Source organism: Cucurbita maxima, unplaced genomic scaffold (genome assembly GCF_002738345.1).
Source record: "Cucurbita maxima cultivar Rimu unplaced genomic scaffold, Cmax_1.0 Cma_Scf00012, whole genome shotgun sequence".
In the NCBI taxonomy this organism is placed as follows: domain Eukaryota; kingdom Viridiplantae; phylum Streptophyta; class Magnoliopsida; order Cucurbitales; family Cucurbitaceae; genus Cucurbita; species Cucurbita maxima.
This window is the reverse complement of record NW_019272028.1, coordinates 1616366-1638634: the sequence shown is the minus strand read 5'-3', so window position 1 is coordinate 1638634 and position 22269 is coordinate 1616366. Positions and strand designations below refer to the sequence as shown.

Sequence of the window (22269 nt, the reverse complement as noted above, 5' to 3'; positions counted from 1 at the left end):
TTTTTTTTTTTTTTTTTTTTTTTTTTTTTAATTTAGACTCAATTCAGACCATAAATTTCAACACATTTTTATTTTTAAACTTTTAGTTTTATAATACTGCTTGAAAGAGCTAAAAGCACCTCTCTCTAATCCTAAACTTCCACCTCCACCTCTATTCTTCGACCTCTGACCTTTTCGAATGAGGTAAAGTAACTAAACTTGAACCTAAACCTAAACTTCTATTTTCTGACTTTATTGAAGGAGGTAAAGCAGTCGTCAAATCTATGGAGAATGTTCGAGATACTTTAATCCAACAACTTTTTAGGAGTTGATTTGGTTGGTACCTTCACGAAACTAACAAACTCAAAAACTAAAAATGAATTTTTAGGGATAAAAATTAAGTTTATAAATGTCATTGGTTTATTTACAAATTGAAGACGTACCTTCCCGTGAACAACACATCAAGGCTCTCTTCACTTGGTTCATACTTCCCCTAGAGTTGCAGCTAAGATAGTGTACGTCTGGCCTTCTACTGTCACAATCTCCCCCACATTGCGAGTTCTGAAACAAAACTCAATTGAAATCAAGACAAAAATGATTCATGTTTCTTTCCCCCTACAGATAACAAACAAGACTATTTTGGTGAGTGAACTATATAAGAACACACAGTGTAAAGATATAATAACTCAAACCTGCTGCTAGCAGATATTGTCCGCTTTGACTCGTTAATGTATCGCCGTCAACTTCACGATTTTAAAACGTGTCTACTAGGGAGAAGTTTTCATACCCTTATAAGGAATTCTTCGTTCTCCATCCCAACTAAAATTGGATCTCACAAAAAATCAGTCCATAGGCCGTTTTTACTTGCGTGCCTATGGAGCACAGCAAGGTGGGGCAAATGTTTTGCATTGTACAGTGCTTTAGCAAGCATCTCAATTGATGTGCTCGCCAAGCTCACCATTGTTGGACCTTTCAAGTGTGGAAAATAGGTGAGGCGAGTGCCTGGTTGAAAAGAGGTGAACACTTTTGCTACAATTTAGTCTTTCTCCAACTGCTTTGTATAATTATAGTCATTTAGCTTATACCTGGTTCGCTTCTTGATTGCCTCTGATCTTCAAGCAATTAAGAGATGATTCTTATTGCAATTCAAGAGGAAGACGTGGATATGACCATTTTATGAACAAATTTGAACTTGTTTGATGACGTTATTGTTTCTTAATGGACAAGTTGTCAGTACAAACCTGTATTTGAGAGAATTATGGGTTCTACTATTCTCCTTTTTAAATGGAAACCAATGCCAACTATGCTGCACAGACAAAAAGTGAGCAAAGAATTTGAATAAAGACAAATTAACAAAGCAATTTACTAGACAACTGAACTGCAAAAGCAGCAAATGTAAGCTGATATCAATCCAGAAGTTCAACAGAGATTCAAGTAAACACAATACTATATATACTTTGACAATTCGAATACTTTGTTTTTTTTTCCCAACCGATGTGGGATCTCATACGTACATTGCTATACACACTGTTCATAGGAAGACTTGACAGATTAAGGTATCGGCTTCTAAGGAAAATTGAACACATCTGCTAAAGGTGCTAATCATGGCTATCAACGATTAAGTAATATATATAACCATCGTGATCACGTAACAATTTAACCTCAAAAGACATACAAGGATTCCCCATAACCTACTAAATCAAATCCCACTTTTCAATAAGCAACTAGTTCATGAACTAACCTCAATCTTCCCGGATCTACTTGCAACCCCACATTGTTCAATCGAGTAACAATCTTCCCATTCAGAAAACTTCCAAGCCTGGGACCAACCAATTGGAGAGGGTTTTTTTGGGCTGGCTATGATGTAATTCTTTTCAATTTACCTGATGAAAAGTTTCTTGTTCTCATCAAAAGAAGGAAGAAAAAAAAGAAGAAGCGGGAATGGAATCTTTCTTGAAAGATTTTTCTAATTAGTGCGGTGGTCAACATGTAAAGATAAATCAATTTCAGATGTATAGAGAACGCTAAAACTAAATATCAGCACAGTGATAATACAGAACAGCTTAGTAACTGCGCCTCAGCAGTGTTGAAGCTTCAAAAGGAACGAGGAGAAGCCATTGATTAATATCCCAAACCAATTTCCATACCTGATGAAGAGCTAAATAAAGTATAAGCGGCTTCGCAGCTTCAATTTCTACTTTCATACGCTCATCTAAGTTCCACCAACTACTACCAGGAAACAGCGAACGCGAAACATGAATCGAATTTCCAAATGATTTGAATTCCTCATTTCCATTTCCGTCATTTTCAAGCACCATATATCGGAGCATCAGTGAAGATTTCCGCACACGATGGCGATAGCATTAGAATTCATTACTTCCAAAACTACTAGAAGTGATATCGGGAATTGATGCTTCATCGTCGGCTTAAAACCAGACGATCGAAAGCTTGAACTAGGAGAAAATTTTGCCGGTGTAAAATACGGAGAAAGGAAAATGCGAAGTTTCTGGCGGGCAATTTGTTTGCATAAGAAATATCTTTGATGTACGTGGTGCAGAATCAATCGAGACCCGAACCGATCAAGCCGAACATCCGGTTCATATCATTTTGACACACCGAACCGACCGTTCAACCCGAATACTTCCGGGTTAACTGAGCTCACGTTTCTTCTTCTTCTTCTTTTGCTGAACTTGGTTTTTCAATTGAGCAGCAGATTCAGAGCTAAAACGCCACCGTGAAGCTCTCCTCTTCCGATGGCTGAGACCGAGGAACCAAAAATGAAGGCGCGGCCGATAGTGCGCCTGGGGATTTTCCTTATTTCTCACAGTATTTTCTTCAGGTGCGCTGCTGTTGATTTTACATGGATTTGACTCACAGTTTGGATCAGAATCTAGTCATTGATGAATGCCTTGTTCTTTTCTTTTTTGGGTGTTTTCTAGCGTGATTTGCTTCTCCGCAGGGGTCTTAGCTCTTCTGCTACTACCCATGTTCTCCATGAACACTTACATTTCCGAGAACGCTCTCATGCCAGGTCAATTTGGCTTCTTGCTTAGCTTGCTTATCATTATCTAATTTGTTTGATTCATTATTCATCATTTTTGTGGTTTCTTGATTGATCTCCTGGTAGATTAATTACAAATTAAGATTCACTAGAAGTTGCGGAAGTATCGGATCATCAAATTTATGTATCCTTGTTCTTCTGCAGTGATCGATTCATTTTACTTTATTTGGATAGACAGTAATCCTATCTGGTGGCATATATTTTCTCACAGGCTCTGCAAATACTATGCTTTCGGGTCAGGAAGTCTCAGACTCGAACAACTTGGTGAAGGATCTGAAGAGCTTGAATTTACAGCCTGGCTCAACAGTCTTGTATGCGCTCACTGCACCGGCTTTATCCCCCTTTTTCTCCTTTAAAACCATAATGGAATTTTTGTTATGCTGAACTTGTATGCTTGTGATTTTGAGAATTACCAATTAAACTGAAAATTTTGTCTGAGTAATTTATGTTTTAGATGCCCTGACATTAATGCTTTCGTGCATTTGCATGCTTTAACGGTATCTACGCATTTTAACTCGGTGAACTATTTTGCTAGTTACAAGAATTATAACCAGTCGGTGGTAGAGCTAAACTTTGAAGTTCACTTGTATCCTATATTCCCATGAAAATATCAAGGAATTCATGGACCCAATTGGAGGAATATTTGGATATATTATCCGAGTTTGGATTTCAATATGAACTTCTGAATATAGTATTAGCCTCCTTCATTTGCAATCTTGAGACATTTGCTGAGGATAGTTCTTGTATGGAAAGGTATTAGACAATTAGTTCTGAAGTTCTCATACAAGTTACATGTATCAAATGAAGGCTTTCATCAAAATGTGGTATATAGTCTTGTTTCCTGAGATGTGATGTCTGCGTGAGTTTGGTATTATGGCCATGTAATCTGTGCATGTGGATTGGCATGTCATTTTATGTCGGACAGGAGGAGTGTTGGTGTGTAGAGATGACCATTAACGTAATTGTGCGTAAATCTTTATCCTTATATTGCAATGTATTTCATAGTTATCCAATTCATCTTTCCCCTCGAACTTATAATAGCATATTTTATGCATTTCCATAAGCATTATCTTCTTGCTCCCCTTGCCTCTATTACCGTTTTTTGTTCTACTTAACCTATGATAAAGAATTTGTCTTTCTATTCATTTTTCAGTGGAAACCAGAAGATTATAGCACAATATATATTGAACTTGGGTGCTGAAGTTAATTACCACAGGTTCCACCCGCAATTTAGTCAGTTCCATCCAGTGCACTTTTTCTCTAGCCCTGATCCTGGGATCATTCGGGACAATGTTAGTTGCATGACACAGGGTATTAACACTGTTGGCATAATAAGAGCACCACAAGCCGATGGAAAGGAAGCCATAGTTTTGGTGACTCCTTACAATCCTGTTAAGACTAGTCTTCATGAGACTTTGTCTCTTGGTATTGCTTATTCAGTGTTTTCTTTGCTTGCCCAAGTAACTTGGTTGGCCAAAGACATTGTATGGCTTATCGCGGATTCACGATATGGGGAATATGCGGCAGTTTCAGCTTGGCTTAGAGACTATCACACTCCTGCATTTGGTCGTTCCATCATGATTGACACAGATGCTTGTCCAGAGACAAATGTCCTTTATGAATTTGAAGCAAACCATATGACAGAAAAAGTGAGTCTAGGTGATTTTAAACGTGCTGGAACGATGGCTGCAGCCCTCGTTATTAAGGTTTCAAATAGAAGCGAATACTTTGAGGATAGTCTCAGTGTCTATGCTGAAGCATCCAATGGTCAGATGCCAAATCTGGACCTCATCAATATTGTGAATTATCTTGCAGTATACAGGCAAGGTTTTCGGATTAAGATTGAGAAGTTTTTGCCTTTACTAGACTGCAAATGGCTCAAGGTTTTGGGCGAAGTGTTTGACTCGATAGGAAAATTTATCAGAAGCGTGAACCCTGAATGGAAGTTTGGCATGCCAGCTTCTGACTATGTTGATGGCACCGCCACACTTGCAAGTTCATTGTACTACCAGGTAGTTTTCTCTTTAATTCATTTTCTAAGAGATTGTTGTTTATGGTTTCGTTTAATGGGCTAGGATAACGAACTAGTTTCCATTTATGTTAACAACAGAGATTATTTTCACTAAAATTATCCATATTCTTCTTGCCATTAGGCTGTAGGTATTCCTACTGGTTCCCATGGGGCTTTTCGAGATTTCCAAATTGATGCAATTACTGTGGAGATGTCCCCCAAATTTCCTTCTGGTGTCAATGTCGGGCATGATGAATTCATATTGCGAGGCGGCCGGTCAGTGCTCATTTATGCCCCAAGAAATTTATAATACATCCTCCTCCCACCATTAACTTTTCAGGGCTCACTACATTTTCTGCTTTTCTATGATTTGTCATTTCCCACATCCCACGGGTAGTGCCAAATGTTTAAATTTTAATTTGCAAATAGTTTTAATGGGGGTAGGAGAAAATGCTTCCTTTTCACTAAAATAAATTTGTACCGAGTTTCTTTTTTAAAACGAATAGAATCTGTTTGATAAGTTGTACATCTGTGTCCTTTTCAATTCAGTAAATTTGAATTGACAATTTACGCCCAGCCTGAGTTAATTATGGACTAGGAATTAAATTCTTCTGATCCTTTTGATTTGGCTAAGGATTTCGAGTTGGTTGTGCAGGCTAATTGAAGGAGTTGTGCGATCAGTAAACAACCTCCTGGAGAAGTTCCATCAGTCATTCTTTCTGTATCTTATGGTATCTACCAGCAAATTTGTATCCGTTGGTATATATATGATTGCTTTTGCACTCCTTGTTGCTCCATTACCAGCAGTTGCGGCTTCTCTCTATTCTTATGCCAATAACTTGAATTTGACCATGGAAAAGGTTGAACCTGCAGCTTCAGCAAATTCTGATGATGAGCTTATTGTCTCTTTAAGATCATGGAAATGGGTTAATGCTGCAAAAAGAGTTTTTGTTGTTCATGTATGGGGTGCTGTTGTTTCTTTACTTCCATACTTCATCTGCCAAATACCTGGTTACAGTCCTACAACAAGATCTATTATTTGGGCGCTGCTTTCACTGCTCACGCTACTAATTTTGTCAGTGGTATTGTGCTCTCCACTTAGTTCCACCAAATCTTCTGAACAGCAGATTCAAGAGTGGGCTTTCTTGAAAGCAATGACCACCTCAGCGGCCTTTATTGGTTTGTGCCTCATGTCAGTAATTAACTTTGCTACTGCAGAACTTGGAGCTTTTTTGGTAGTGTCCATGTGCTTGTTGGTACATCCCCTGAAGCTTGATCTAGTGCCTGGGAGCTTTAAAGCTCTTTCAAGGGCAGCCTGTAACCTTGTTTTGGGATTCATAGCTTTTCCGCCTGTTACTTTCTTTTTGTTTAAAGCTGCTTCGCAAGGTTTAGACGATCTACATAGCGGCGACTTCTGGAACTGGATGGAGACCCTCTGGGCATGGAACAGTGCTACTTTCCTCTACTTAGGTATGGTTCACTTGCCATGCTGGGTATTATGTACAGAAATTTTACTCCATTCTTGTTGAGGTACATTGATTAGTTTTTTGTGTAGAATTTGGTTAGACCAACCAATTAGGAAAGAATCAACTTTTGTCCTTGCCCTGTAGTCTGAACATCTAGTTTATTAAATTTTCATTAGTCCTGAGAAATAGTTCTCACTTTGAACTGTATTGGAACAAGTTACACGTTCATCCCTTGTATGTTAGCTCCTGTAAGCAGGTCTTAAAGCCTACTTTGTTACTGATGTTTATAGTGTACGATTAATACAGTAAACTTCAACCCTCTTGGAATTTTCTAGCTATTTTTCCTTTAGGATTAATTGGGTCATTACCCTCTGTAGAACCAATGCTCAGTCTCTTGAATTTCTTCTCCAATTACTGCATCTAAAGGTTATATACCACATAGGCAGCGCTGGAAGTGATGAACAAATTAGCAGTTATGGTCATTCTTTGTCGACTATGCTCATCCACATTGTTTCATCATTTCGAATGGAAGATGGAACAAATATGAGTGTTGCATAAATTTTCAAGTAAATCAGTATGTTTTGGATGTATCATTTTAGTAGCATTTAATGTAAGGTTATCACACATGGAAGTATCATTTGCTTCGATTCATATGTTTTCGAACTTGTGTTAGCCAATGGGCTTTGCCTCCTCGTTTTAAGTTATTTTGCAAGCACAACACAACATATATTTTTATTTTGTGGGTATGAACGTATCTGGTAAAAGAAATGATGATGGAATAACGCCTCGTGCCCATAATTCATGTTAGGATTTAGAATCTAGATTTGATGATTAATGGCCCCAACATTTCCTACATCCTTTATGTTATGTTCACGTTTTCATTTTGTTTTGAAGTATTTCTAAGAGTGAACACTATCTCGATGAGTTATTTTAGCGTGTTTTGTTATCAATCACATGTTTTCTAAGAAAATCATTTTTGGTAGTTCAATCACATGAACATCAAAGTCAAATGTGCTTAGTTTAAAACAATTCTTTGTTAGCCCATTTCCTATTTTAACTTGAATCCTCGTGTAAATACTTTTAATGATATAACTCATCATTTCCCTTATTTGTATGAGCTTGCAACATTATTTCCTTATTTTAACATTGAGGTTAGATGATTGGACATTTACTTAGAGCTCTAATATTTTTAAAATAAGTTATTAATTAATATATTAAAAGAATGTCCAAATAAAAAAAAGGAACTAATTTAAAATATGAACTAACTTAGAAATGACTAAAGGAATAATAAATATTCTTTTGTTAAACAATCATCTCAATCAAAATACAATTCTCCGTTGACTTTTAATTTGGTATTTATAATATTAAGGTTAAATGATAGAAAATAAAATTATAAAATAAGAGACAGAGAATAATTACGAGAGAAATTGGCTTTATTTACCAATTAGATAAATTGATTTTTTTTCCCCTTTTTTCAACTTCTTATTTATTTTTTAAAACGAAAAGATTATTTCCAAAATAAAAACTAAAAAGTGGAACCCCGTTAGAGAGACACACGTGGGAGATGACGGAGACGCACATGTTAAGTCGAAAAAACGAGTGGTTAATAACCGCCGCAGCCCCCGCTTTTCGCGGGCTAAACATTTCCTTTTGGCGCCAAAACCATAGGGTTTCAACAAAAAGCATAGTTTCTAATAAATAATTTATTAAAATAAATAGGAAAATTTTTAATTTCCCGCCAAATTCTCCGGGCAGCTTGGGCAGCGTCAAAGGGTAGGTCAAAACCGATGATTGAAGGATGTGTCTGTTTCTTAAGATTTTTAATTATTTTTATTTATTTAAAAAAAAAAAGAATATTTTTCTTATTTGTCTTTGGATTCCCTTAAATGCCCATGTGTGTATGTCTACCAAACCAAACACTTTCTCTCTCTTACATTGGATTCCTTTTTTAAATTAAAAAAAATAAAAAAAAAAGATGGATATTAAATTAGTGACAATTAATTCACACCCAAATCCCAACTTCCTTACAATAATATCTCTTTTTCATAAATTAAATACTCACTTATAATTCACCTCCCTCCTCTCTATTATATTTATTCTTGCCTATTTTTTCATTTATATATTTCTTTTTATTTAAATTAATAATTTTATACCTTCTTTAAAAATAAGAAATAAAAAACTCAATATTTTTATATTATTACGGTCTATATTATCCACTTCGAGCATAAGCTCTGGCTTTGTTTTGGGCTTCCCAAAAAGCCTCATATCAATAGAGGAGATATATTAATTTACTTATAAAGCCTCTTTTTTACTACACTTTCGAGGCTCACAATCTTTGTTCGATATTTAAGGATTCTATTGTCATTGCTCTGATACCATGTTAAGAATCACGACTCTCTACAATTGTATGATATTGTCCACTTTGAACATAAGCTCTCATGGCTTTGCTTTGGGCTTCATACCAATGGAGATGTATTCAACGTTACTCTCAATAATCCTCAACAGACTTAAAAATAGTGATTTTATTGTTTGTTAATTTAACGAGAATGGAATAATTCAAATCTTTAAAATTTTAATCAATGGTATATAATTGAGCTAGTCGGACTATATCATATATTTATTGACGAACTTTTGAATTCTAATTCTATTTAAGATGTTTTACCTTTTTCTTACAAGAAACTAAAATATTGAGCTAAGATTATTCAAATGTTCTAAAATAAGTACTCAACTCTAGAATTTAACTTTATATATTCTTCTTCGTTTTGTAATCAGTTTTTAGTAAAATTTTAAGAACTAGATCAAATATTTGCTGCGATTTGATTTAGGGTTTAGTTGTTTCGCTTTTTCGAAAGATTCAACTTTACACGTAAGAAGAGTACTTACTCCCTCGATTTGGCTCGCTCCTTTCCCGCTCTGTTCATCTCATTATTATAATAAACTAAACAAATTGAATTTACACGGTTTATCGTTCACTTTTAAACTTAGAAATAGGCAAAATCATAACCTATAATATATTAATTTACGTGACATCAACTCAATCTTATCCAACGCTCTTCAGTCGACCTCATTTTACACATATGTTTGTATTCTCTCTCTAAAAGTAGAGAGAGAAAAAGGGGAAAAGTTAGTGAGGTACGTCTAAATGGAATATAATCCAACCCCATGCGAACGGGTTGAAATTTGAAATGAGATATGATATAGCCTTCGTGGCGTCTCCTATCACAAAATTTGCATTTGCAGTCTTTCTTTAGTCCTATTTAATTCCCCAATTAATCAATATTTTATTTCTTTTATAGATTCATCTATATCGGCTAATTTAGAGAATGATTCTGGGTTTATAATCAAGGAATACTATCTCCATTGGTATGAAGTCTTTTGGGGAGTCCAAAGCAAAGCCATGGCTGAAAGTGTTCACCAACAAATTTATTATAACGGGTCAAACCGAACAATATCTACTAGAAGTGGGCAGTGGGCTTGAGATGTTACAGTTTGTGTTGCTTTGTGACAAAGCAGACAATACCTACTAGCAGTGAACTTAAAATATTACTGTATGTATTGATTTATGTATGAAAATAGTTTTCACTACTCTTAGAATCATTAGGTGTCAAGGTTTAAAATGTTAATGAAAAACATGCAAATATGAATGCATGGGACAAATGACACTCAAAATAGAAAATAGTTCTCTAAGTTACGATGCCGTTGCAGAAATGGCTCTATCAGACATGCATTTAGTAATAACACAGACAGTCAAAATTTGATTTCACCACTCCAAATTAGTAAGCATTCATAACAAATGTATTGACCAAAATCTTTCAAAATTATGTCGTGTCAGAAAAAGGCAACAACCTAATTAACAACAATGTTACTCACAAACCATGGTCTCTATGTCCTCTTTCGTCATCTTTGAGTCGGTCACTCAAACAATTTAAATAGAGTTTATAACTTATTCCAACTTAAATTTTATTGGGTTCTTAATTTTCATAATAATTTAAAAGTATAATAGGGTTTGAGTGGATTGTAACCTTATTTTTTAGTTAGTCGAGTTGATCTGATTAAAAATATGTCAACCCACGAACTTGTCAGAATTTGCCTGTATTTGCAAAATTCAACTAATCTAACCCATTTTTTATGGTTTAGGTTGGAAAGTCCAAATCGATCACCTCTAATATTGATTTTCTTTTAGGTCGACTCTTTAACTCTGTATCACTTACATGATGTTCATTACTTAAGCTAACCACAGGTATACCTATTACATGGTCAAACTAACCACGTAACACATGATGCATCAAACCAACACGAATAATTTAAAAAAAAAAAAAAAAACATATTATTATGAAAATTGTTTCCCTTTAATTTATTATTAAGTTTATTATCATGCAATTGAAAATTATACCAACATCGTTATCAAAAGTTAAGAAAACATAATAAATTAGGCAAATTGTGCTTAGTCGTTAATAAATAATGTAAATTTATAAACTTCATTATTCATATGGTATTTTATTTATTTATAATAAATAAAATAAAAAATAGAAAATAAAATTATATATATATATAATTGGAGTGGGCCAACATAAACCTATCTTAAGCCGCAATCGATAGCCGACACTGATCGTACTGAATAATCAGGGCCGCAAAACAAATTTTTTAAAAATTTTATTAAATGAATTTTAAAATAATAATAATAATAATAATAACAGAACTATTTGGAAATCTGTTTAGTTTAAGTACATTTTAAATATATTATTATGGTTGGTATAGAATTATCAAACTTACAAGTTAATTTTAATTTATAGTACAAAATAACTATTTTAAATATAAATTTTTTATTCCTTTATAATATTAGTTCAGGAAAAAGACAAAAAGATATTATATTTGGTTACATAATTATTGTATCCTAAGTTTAAGTTTAATTAATGTAGTTTAGATAAAACTAAATTGAGTTTAAAAAATATTAAACCCATAAAGAATAGAGCAAGTTTGAATTTGTTTCCTATTAGGAAGCACATGCAAATTTCAAAATAAATAGAAATAAATACAAAATAATAATAATAATAATAATAAAGTTGAAGTTCCTCTTTCTGATCCAAAGGAATCCAACCCACACTCAAAAACTCGTGCTTATCCAATCCTTCCAAACTTCAAAGCTTATCATTTCACGTTCTGACCAAAACTTTATGGATTATCATTCTTTTCACATATCACCTTATCTATTTTGGCTGGTTACCTATCGTCATTTCAACACCTTTATACATGATACTTTGTTCTCTCCAATCGATGTGGGATCTCACAATCTCATGTTCCAACATCTTTATAAAAATGTTTCATTCTCTCCAACCGACGTGTGATCTCATAATTAGTGTCTTTGCTGGACATCACTTGATGTCTAGCTCTAATACTATTTATAACAGCTCAAGTCTATCATTACCAAATATTGTCTACTTTTGTTTGTTACGCATCACCATCAGTTTCATAGTTTTTAAAATGCGTCTGTTAGAGAAAGATTTTCACTCTTAGTAAAAAATGTTGGATCTCACATTTAGAGAATGAGAGAACTAAACTTTGAAGGTTATAAGAAGAATTGCATGTCGAATGTCACTAAATTATACTACTTCTAGTATAACATCTAACTACTTTTTTCGGTTTAAATGGTATATTGGCAAGTTAAGTTATGATTATAAGACTCGTAATTGAACGTTATCCATTTGAATGAGGGCGAAACTTATATCGATTTTGAGAAGCATAGGTTTATTAAAAAATATGTTTAAGAATTTTGAGGTGATTCAAACAAAGCCTCCAACCCCACATTGGATTCTAATCTATTCTCACCCAATATGCGCCTGTCTTTTTATAAATCAAAGCGCTACATACCATAGGCCTCCAAATGAGGTGGGTCACGTCAAAGCCCTCCAAACAACAATGAGAACAAAAACAATTACATTTTCCCATTCATATTCCTCCAAATTTTCTCATCTGGGTCTGTTTGTTTCCCGGGAAAATATTCAAGAATTCACCAAATTTTGAACATGGAGATAAACTAGAATACTCATTTAGATAACAAATATTTATATATACTTTGTACATCATCATCACCTTACTCCTAAGAACTACCAGCAACATAAATATAGTAATTCCAAAAAAAAAAGCATAGTTAGAGTTTGAAACCCCTAAATTCTCAGCTACTTCTAAACTAGGAGTTTGAAGACGGATTCTAAATCCGAAGGTTGGAAGAACTCCCTCACGTGATTTTGATTCGAGCTTAATTTTCGAGATCTCCGCTTTCTCGGCGCCGGCGGACAGCTCAGTTTCTCCGGTATTCTAGCTTCTTTCGCTGTCGGCGTCGTCGAACACGACCTCTCGCCGTCGTCATCGCCGTCTTTCACCTTCGGTTTAGTGTTTATCTGCTTCAACGACGACCTCGCCGGAAAGCCAGCGATTACCCATTTTTTGGTCTCTGCTTCAAATCCGCCGTCGATTTGGGACTTGTTTGAAAACCCCATTTGAAATCCAAACATAAAACCCACAAAAGGGGAAATCAAAAGGGAAATGGATGAAAAGATTTAAAAAAGAAAAACAGAGGAATCGAAGAATAAGAAGAAGAAACAGAGGAAAGGAAATGGGAAAAAGGACTGAAAGTGGGACTTTGAAATAGAAATGGAGAAGAAAAGAGGATTTTGTGGAAAAATAAATAAGAAAGTGAAGGCGGCAGGACAAACAGGGGGGGTTTTTTAATTATTTTTCTTATCAATTAATTCTTTATTTTTTGGAAAGGAGGCTGCCCGCGTTTTTTTAACGGGCAGGTCTGCTGAGACGCGAGGTTTTGCCGCCAACAATTGGGGGCTTTCGTATCCAACGGCTCTTTCTCCCGCCTAAATATTTTTGGGGGTATTGTGTTACGGTTTTACCCCTTATCGCTTTTCTGGTCTCAGGGAGTGGGATCTCTCAGCTTTGTCAGGGCTTTTACCAGTCGGATAAAAACCCGGATTTTGTTCCAAATACAGCCCATTCTAAAATGGGCCTGGGCCCAATTTCTCCCTTAATGGCCTATAATTTTGACTAGCCCATGATTCGTCCCTGCGTTTAGGAAAAATGATATAATAATAATAATAATAATCTCTCTATTTGCATCAAATTTTTTTTATAAATAATTAAATTTGGTAACTTATTTTTCTAAAATTATATACATATACTGTACTTCTGACGTGGACAATTATATCGAGATCTATAAATTAGATATACTGTGAATTTTAATAAATAATTACAAGGATTAACTATTTGGTATGCCTTTAAAATGCGTAGAGAGGGCTAGATGTGGAATTTAAAAATAATAATTGTGTGTTAATTATTTAAATTATTTTTTAGAAAAATAACAAAAATGCTTCTAGATGAAATATCCCATTAGTTTTCTATTATACATTTTTCTTTGCCAAAAGGCATTTTTAAAAATAGAATAAATATTTCAACTTTTTTTAAGTGTGGGGTCCACGTGGGCGGTTGGATTGGGACTATGCTAGGACAGAAGAGGACCATGTGAAAGCCCCCATCCTCAAATCTGACGTGATATGACATCATCACTGATGTAATCCACGTGGAGGAAAACTTGTTTCCCACGTCACCAGATTAAAATAAATATCTTACAACTAATGGTTGTTATTTACGGTGGGCCCACCAAACAGTAAGGGCCTGACTGCAAACTGGAAAATGGAGGAGGACCTCGCCGAAAATATTTTGTATTACAATAATAGTACCATTCACCCATATCTCCACGTGATTTGCTTTAGATGCAGTACCCTTTAGTGCTTCTATTTTATTTATTTTTATCTAAATTATCTGTGTTCTTAGAAATATATTTTTATAATTTATGTCATCATTTGTAGTTAATATACCATATACCATTATCAAATAAATGTTTTTAAATAAATTCAATCAAAATATAAATTAAATCCATTTTAATAATATTGAAATAATAATAATTTGAGGAGTTATTATACATAATAATAATAATAATAATAATAATAATAATGGAGAATATTAGGTCGGTGATTCATTCTAATTTATTGATTTTCTCAATACAAGTCGCATATCGCAAACTGTACGTGGGCTCATTCACGGAGGGCCCAATAATGAAAAATAAATGGGCCGGGTCGACTAATATTTTGGGCCTCCTAATCTCATTTACATATAGGCACGTATTGATATCATTCACGTTGGAAAAAAAAAATGCAAATTTACTAAAATATCCATAAATATTTGGATGACATGGAAATTTATATTAAAAAAATTTAATTTGTCAATGGCAATTTAAACTAATTTGTTTATTTTAACTCCAATTATCTTTTTCAAATAAAAATATACATTTTTAATTCATTAAATTATACCAAACTTATTAGAATGGTAACTGATATGTACCCTCTAAAAATCAATCGTTGGACTAAAAAAAAACGTCTTACAAGAGCATAACATTATTTTCTCCAACAATATAGTAAATAAAACGCTAATTATAATTAAAAAAAATGATGATTCGATGGTCGGACTCGGTGTAGAATTAAAATAATAATAATAATAATAAGAAGAAGAAGAAGAAGGTGGGGTTATTGGAACAGTGTTTTGGACATTATTTGAAAGGGAGGGTGTGGTTGTCACCTTTAGGTTGTCTGTTTTGGGTTTGCAATATTGAAAATTCTGTTTGTCCCTCTTTTTTCTCTCATCTTCCATACCTTTTGCCTTAGGTTTTTGGAGGCCCCCCACTCCTTTCTCTTCTCCTCTCCTCTCCTTGTTTTAGGGTTTCATTATCAATTACCCCTTCTCCCTTCTTCAACAATCAACAAACAAAGGTAAACCCTAATTCAATAATATAATTAAAACTCCCATTGGGTCCAAATATTTAATATTTAAAACCCCATTTGATAAATATTTATATTATTTTATGTACAAGGCAAAAAATGGCTTCTTCATCCAGCTACTCAAATTCACCATGTGCAGCATGCAAGTTCCTGCGAAGAAAATGCTTAGCGGACTGCATATTTGCGCCCTACTTTCCACCCGAAGAGCCAACCAAATTTGCCAATGTTCACAAGATCTTTGGAGCCAGCAATGTGAGCAAGCTCCTCCATGAGGTCCACCCTCATCAGCGCGAGGACGCCGTCAATTCTCTCGCCTATGAGGCCGAGGCTCGTATGAAAGACCCCGTCTATGGCTGCGTTGGAGCCATCTCTATCCTCCAGCGACAAGTCATTCGCCTCCAGAAGGAGCTTGACGCTACGAATGCTGATTTGGTTCGATATGCCAGCGGGGGCGCTCGCCCGTATGGACGGAGGGCAGCAGCGCAGTCTGGTGTGTGTTTTATTTCCCCCTTGAATAGTAATGATCGTCATGATCCATATTGCCATGATAAAGAGGAAGAAAATTGAACCTTCTCTTCTTTGAGAGGTCTCCAATTGTTCATCCGATGTTCTTCTTCTTCTTCTAAGCTTTGTTGGGTACTTTTTTTTTTCCCTCATCAATCATAAAGGTGGTGTTTTTGGTGTATTACTTTTTATTTTTTTCCTAATTAAATTATATATATATAGATTATATACCAGGAATGAAAACTCATTATTTTTGGATTCTGGTGAGATCTCACCTCGATTGGATAGCAAACATATTTTAACACGTTAAGAGAAAACTCGAAAGTAAAAATTCAAAAAGAATAATATTTGTTAGCAGTAGTCCTAAATTCTTGCAAATAGTATTAGAGCCAGACACCGAGCGATGTACTAGTGAGGAGGCTTAGCCCCAAAGGAAATAATACCCGGTAGTGTGCAAACGAGAAGACTGGGCCCTGAAAGGGGTGGACACCAAGTGTTGGGATAAGGAGGATGCTGCCCCACCAGGAAGAGTAAAAATTTGAAAAGAAAAGCTTAAAGAAAACAATATCTATTATAGATGAACTTGGACGGTTACGGTTCTAATTCTATTTTGGTCTATAGGATGTTTAAATGTTTAAGAAGTGATAATTTTATCCAACTTATAACTTATAGCCTAAATGTATTCATATTTGAATCGGTAGTTAGTGTGAACACAAGAAATTTGTCCCCCCAAATTTGCACAACCTTTTGATGCTAATGTTGTTTTGTTCATATAATATTAAATCCAATTGTTGCCTTCTTTTATTTAGTTTTATTTTTTTAAGTGCTTTCGGTGCGTCTTATTTTAAGACTTTTTTTTTTTGCGCGTCGTTAATGTTATATTGTATATTTCCTCTACTTTCAAATAAATAAGTAATCTTAAGATTCTCTATGTTTTTCTTATAAAAAGTATTAAAGAACGATATTTTAAGAGTAGTTTTGGAACGTTTATGAGAAAAGCAAACGATAATAGTGCAACTCGTGAATGAACAGGGACAGAAACTGTAATCTACTCAATACCAGCCCGACATGAAACAAGGACTAAATCTAAAAAGTTAAAAACGAGACAAGATCCGAGGTGAAAGGAAAGAATGTGCTGTCTTTTTTGGGAAATGGATGGAAAAGGGGAGTCGGGTAAGGGGCATAATCTAAACCCTAATTATATATATAAGGATTGGTGATTGTAGCAAGTGGGTGTGGGGCTCCCACGCCCACCGTCCAAAAAGTCCTCTCTGCCGACCCACGCCGCTGCACGACGCCTCCAAACATACCCACCTCCCTCGCCCACCTTTTAAAACTCACCCTCCTCTTCACATTCTTTGGCCCATTACAATATTTCTTTGGCCCACACACCTTTGGCCCATTACAACTGTATTGGGCCCAAACACTAAGCGGCCCAGTTTACGACTCAAATAACATAGAATTACAAAGAAATAAAATAAGAGCACAAATGCTCATTTTCCTACGTATTCCTACATATTCCAAGTCTCTGGACAAAAACAAACATACTCAGTATAGTTTGAATACTTTATGATCATAATTAGCCACTATAGAAACAAGCCTTAAAATACACGCCGCATTTGAAGTATCTTGAAACTTTGTTGCATAAATTAGTATAAATTAGTGTGAAATTGACTGCACCTTGAGTTCAACTTTAATAGATCTTGGCTATATCGTGTGGTAATTAGAACAACATGATTAAAGTACTTTTCTATGATGGAGATGCCTTAGTTCATAGTTCTCTGGCATTCAAATGATCACTTGGACGTTGACCCTCCTAGTGTGCCGGCGACTGCTGTGATTCTGCTTGTGAGCTCTCTGGCATTCAAATGGTCACTTGGACGTTGACCCTCCTGGTGTGCCGACGACTGTTGTGATTCTGCTTGTGAGCTCTCTGGCATTCAAATGGTCACTTGGACGTCAACCATCCTGGTGTGTCGCTGCAATGATTCCAGTGCCGACGACTGCTTCAACTTACCAAATCACATATCTCTGTGTCACCCTCTTTGGCAGAGAGGAGCCTGAACTCTCCGCTTGTCGAGCCTTGCAGATTTCCATAATCCATGGATAACGTATCGGCACGTTAAGCTATTCGGAACGAAACCGACTTTCAGCATTCGATCTTGCAGCTGCATCAACTCCGTTTCATTACCAAAATCGCGATGAAATTTAAGCAAGGCATTGAAACTTTCAGTGTCAAAGAACTCAAAATCTTTAGCAAATGATACCAATAATGATTCTGCTTTATAAGCATTCCCTTCTTTGCAGTATCCATTTATCAATACTCTGCATATTTGATGATCCGGAAGCACTCCAGATTCAACCATTTCTACCATTAAATCTTCACCATCTACACTTCTATTGATTCCACACAAACAGGATATAAGAGGCTTGTATGAATCAATGCTAAGTTTTAAATTTCTCCTTATCATTTCAGATTTCAAAAGCAGTGCCTCAGAAACATTATGAACTCTACAGAAACATTCAATCAGCTTGTTGTAGATACAAGCATTGGGTTGGAAACCATCTTTAATGATTCTTTCAAGAACACTCTTAGCTGCAAATGGACGATCTTCCTGACACAACGAGACGATGAGATAATCATATATGTCGAATGTAACAATCGTTCCAAGTCTCCGAAGTTCGACAACCAAATTCAAAGCTGAGATCAAGCTACCTCCTCTTCCATATCCTTCCACCATAATCCTACAAGTGAAACTGTCAGGGCAAATGCCAATTCGAATCATATCGTGTAGCAATGATCTTGCCTCTTGCAGCCTTCCATCCTTGCAATATGCATTAATTAGCGTATTATACAATACGACATCGGGATCCAATTCTCGATCGATCATTCGATGAAATAGCTGATGGGCCTCTCTTACCCTTCCAAACTTACAAAGACCATTCATCAAGGAAGTATACGAAACAAGATCAGGCATCACACCCCTTCTAAACATTATCCTATATAAATAGAATGCATCATCTAATCTTCCTCTTCGGCAATAGCTATCGATCAAAGTATTGTACGTCACGACGTCAGGATCGAAACCCTCTTCTTCCATCTTTTCTAAGAACTCGTTAACCTTATTTACATCCCCAACTCTACACAAAACATAAGTCAAGATATTAAAAGTATATGCATTTGAATGAACTCCAATCCTTCCCATTTCTTCATAGAGCTCCCAACATTGAGCATCACACTTCATCTTCGCCAGTCCATTTAGAATACGATTACAAGCAATCACACTTGGAACAAAACCCATCTTCACCATCTTCTTAAAGCTCTCATAACTTTCCTGAATCATATGAACTTTCACATACGCCTTAATAAGCATTTCAAAGATAACAGGATTCCAATTACAGTGCTCAGTGCACAATACCAGATTATGAAAAACATCCTCACTACCTGAGGCATTATCCTTAGACAACTCAATCAATTCAGACAAGAATTTCATCGCCATGGAAAATTGTCGGGACCATGCCAATATATGGATGATAAGACAATAGTTTTGAGAATTAAGTGTAATCCCCAAATCAAATTTAACCCAATTGAAAAAAGCAAGAACAGAGACGAAATTAGATTGGCACCTCAATATAATCTTGGAGATTTCACGATGACCCAAGTGGGGAAGAAGCTCCTTAATGTCGGATTGAAGAAGGGATAAGTGCGTGTTGCTGGTTTTGAGGTGCGAGGAGACGAGTTCGACGATGTTGAAGGGGTTTTGGTTTTGTGGGAGAAAATGGTAAAGAGGGTTGACGATTAATTTAGTTTCGGACCGAGGAACTGATTGTAAAAATGTTGAGGATGAAGCAGAAGAGAAATTTGATTTGGGAATTGAAGCGAGGAAGACGAAGGGCTTCGAGAGTTTGGTGAGATTCGAAGCGGGAATTCGATGCATTGGTGTTGGATGAAAGGAAATCGCGGGGAAGAGCGCGATTAGAAATACAAAAACTCGGCACAGAGGGAGAATTTCTATTCCGTTGAAAACTATGGTATATCCGCCATACCTCTTCTTCTCTCGTCGGAGCGCCGCCGCAAATATCGGGCAAAACACCGATACGGAACATAAAATACTTCCCACGGTTGTTTAAGGTTAGGTCATTTGCTCTACTTTCCTTCAATTGAAATGGACAAACACAAACTAACCCAAATCCAATTAATAAAATATTTAATTTTAAAAATAAAACAGTAATTATTTAAATTTCACTTCTCAAATAAAAATACTATCTACAATTATTTTATTCAATAAGATAATATGATTTAATTTATTTTTAGTTTCGTTACACATCATGCCATAATACTATTTTTTTTTATGAAATATTTAATTTATACATATAATTTGTCATATTCTATTAATTTTCATTCTAAATTGTTTAAATTTCATCCAATTACACTACTCCTAAGTGTTCAATTTAAGCCCTGAAATATTTATTTATTTATTTATTAAATCTATAAATGCGTGTAAAATAAAATTATAGATTTCTTATTGAAATTTATGAGTGAATTAGCCTAAATTAAAGTGTGAAATTATGTGATAATTTTTGGTTAAAATAATCTTAACTCATACCATTAATTAAATTAAAAAATATATATATATAAATAGAAGCCCACAAGGATTGCATGGGTTGGTTGGTGACAAACGCAAGCAATGAGAGTCCATGTCCAAATCATTGCTCAAATGACTTATAAACATTTCAATCATTGCGCTCCCACTTTACCTTCCCATCCAAAATTGCATCCATTACCGAAATACGTCGATTGGGTTATGTTCATATTAATAACGTATTTATCAAATTTAAAAATATATGATTGTAATAATTTTTGTTGATCATGAACCTTGTGAAGTATGATAGCGAAACCGAAAGGGGCCAGTAGTCAGTAAAGTTAGTGGGGAAAATTAGGTTTGAGTAGGTCAATACAATGAGCCTTGGAAGAGCTGTCTGTACTACCAAATGTATTACAACAAAAAAGTAAATTCAAAACTCAAATAAATAAATAAATAACAATAGGGCTCTTTCTTTGACTGTGACAAATGATTCTTATAGCAAGGAATATATTAAAGGCAAGAAAGCTATAGTTTTTGTATTTTTTTTATTTTTTTCCTTCTCAATATAACTATACAATAAATTCACCCACTAATTTCACTCGAAATTCTAAATTTACGTTTAATAGATATTGTCACAAGTCGGACGATTTACCTATAAATTTGATAAATATTTTATATTTAATGAGTAATTAGAAATTAATTTAAAAGGATAAAAGAGCAATTAAAAATGAAGGGTGTAAATTACCAAAAAGCCAGTGTAGTTCAGCATATTTACAGAAATACCACGATTTCAAAACATGCAACCGCGTTTAAAGCATAGAGAAAAGGAGAAAACTTGGGGATAAGTGTTTTGTTTTTTGAGTATTTTAAGAATCACTTACGAAATTCTAAATCCAAAAAGGCAGCAAAAGCTTAGCATCATAATCCATTCCCATCCACAAAGGGGCATGGCATTCACTTTAATTAGTCAAAAAGCTCAGGGGTATTTTCGTAATCAACTTTCTATATAACCACAAGACTTGAATTAAACACACACCCATATCTCAAATCAAGATGGCTGCTCCATCTTCACCAAACATCCTTCCTTCTCTCCAAGTTTTCTCACTCAAATCCTCTAATTCCTCTACCTTATTTCTTGTCAAATTCAAATCTTTCCTTCACACTATCATCTTCTCTCATTTGTGTCGGTTGGCTCGGGCAATCTCCCGAGCCAAGTCGACGGTGGTTCGGGTTTTGAAGAGAAATTATCGCTACACGAACAGAAACAAGAACAAGGTCTTTTTCGGGTCGTTTAGGCTTCATTATAATTGGTGTTCTTCCCATGTGATGCCTGTGCCTGACCCTGTGTGGGAAGGTAATTTTTACTACGACGCTGCCACTGCAGATGGCTCGCAGCTGTCGGGGTATTTGCAATGGTTGGAGGAGAGGAAATTAGAGAGCGAGACGGGGGCGGGGGCGACGATGATGGCAACGGAGATGAATGAGATCGACAAATTGGCGGAGATGTTCATTGCAAGCTGCCATGAGAAATTTAGGCTGGAGAAACAGGAATCAGCTAGAAGATTTCAAGAGATGATGGCAAGAAGCATGTGAAGAAAATTTGATGGGAAAATATTGGGAAAAGGTGTGTTTGATGGTGTTGGGGTGGCAATGTTTTTTTTTTTTTGGTTGAAATTCTTCGTCTTAATGTATATTATTTTGGGTGGAATTAAAATTTTCATCATTATATCCAAAATTATATCCAAAATTATATCCAAAATTAAGCTTAATTAATTAGTTTACTCTGATTTATATATATATATATATATATATATATATATAT

The 22269-nt window shown here is 35.2% G+C and overlaps 6 protein-coding genes across 8 annotated transcripts in view; 3 read left to right on the top strand and 3 right to left on the bottom strand.

The window, feature by feature from the left end:
* LOC111487744 (altered inheritance of mitochondria protein 32-like) overlaps positions 1-2454 on the bottom strand; it is a 6300-nt gene extending 3846 nt beyond the window's left edge. The window contains exons 1-4 of one of the 3 annotated variants that reach the window (XM_023135262.1): positions 2127-2454; positions 1721-1862; positions 1221-1285; positions 423-540 (exon numbers count right to left, since the gene is read on the bottom strand). The gene's annotated coding sequence lies outside the window, so the exon portion shown is untranslated. Of the gene's footprint in view, positions 1-422; positions 541-671; positions 688-1220; positions 1286-1720; positions 1863-2126 lie in introns of those variants that run through there. The other 2 variants (XM_023135263.1, XM_023135264.1) reach the window with 2 other exon arrangements.
* Positions 2455-2672: 218 nt separating this feature from the next.
* LOC111487741 (glycosylphosphatidylinositol anchor attachment 1 protein-like) lies at positions 2673-6798 on the top strand. The gene is made up of 6 exons (XM_023135258.1): positions 2673-2818; positions 2919-3010; positions 3252-3351; positions 4194-5052; positions 5194-5327; positions 5707-6798. The coding sequence occupies exons 1-6, from the start codon at positions 2733-2735 to the stop codon at positions 6578-6580; spliced, it is 2145 nt and encodes a 714-aa protein (XP_022991026.1). The 5' UTR covers positions 2673-2732; the 3' UTR covers positions 6581-6798.
* Positions 6799-12500: 5702 nt separating this feature from the next.
* Positions 12501-13179, bottom strand: LOC111487749 (cyclin-dependent protein kinase inhibitor SMR6-like). The gene has a single exon (XM_023135268.1). The coding sequence runs from the start codon at positions 13027-13029 to the stop codon at positions 12700-12702; it is 330 nt and encodes a 109-aa protein (XP_022991036.1). The 5' UTR covers positions 13030-13179; the 3' UTR covers positions 12501-12699.
* Positions 13180-15163: 1984 nt separating this feature from the next.
* LOC111487747 (LOB domain-containing protein 25-like) lies at positions 15164-16042 on the top strand. The gene is made up of 2 exons (XM_023135267.1): positions 15164-15348; positions 15450-16042. Exon 2 carries the CDS (start codon positions 15457-15459, stop codon positions 15922-15924), a length of 468 nt encoding a protein of 155 aa, XP_022991035.1. The 5' UTR covers positions 15164-15348; positions 15450-15456; the 3' UTR covers positions 15925-16042.
* A 1384-nt stretch (positions 16043-17426) lies between these two features.
* On the bottom strand, positions 17427-20022 carry LOC111487742 (pentatricopeptide repeat-containing protein At5g40400). Its single transcript, XM_023135260.1, has one exon. The coding sequence runs from the start codon at positions 19797-19799 to the stop codon at positions 17898-17900; it is 1902 nt and encodes a 633-aa protein (XP_022991028.1). The 5' UTR covers positions 19800-20022; the 3' UTR covers positions 17427-17897.
* A 1447-nt stretch (positions 20023-21469) lies between these two features.
* On the top strand, positions 21470-22198 carry LOC111487754. The gene has a single exon (XM_023135280.1). The coding sequence runs from the start codon at positions 21501-21503 to the stop codon at positions 22038-22040; it is 540 nt and encodes a 179-aa protein (XP_022991048.1). The 5' UTR covers positions 21470-21500; the 3' UTR covers positions 22041-22198.
* The last annotated feature ends 71 nt before the right edge of the window (positions 22199-22269 follow it).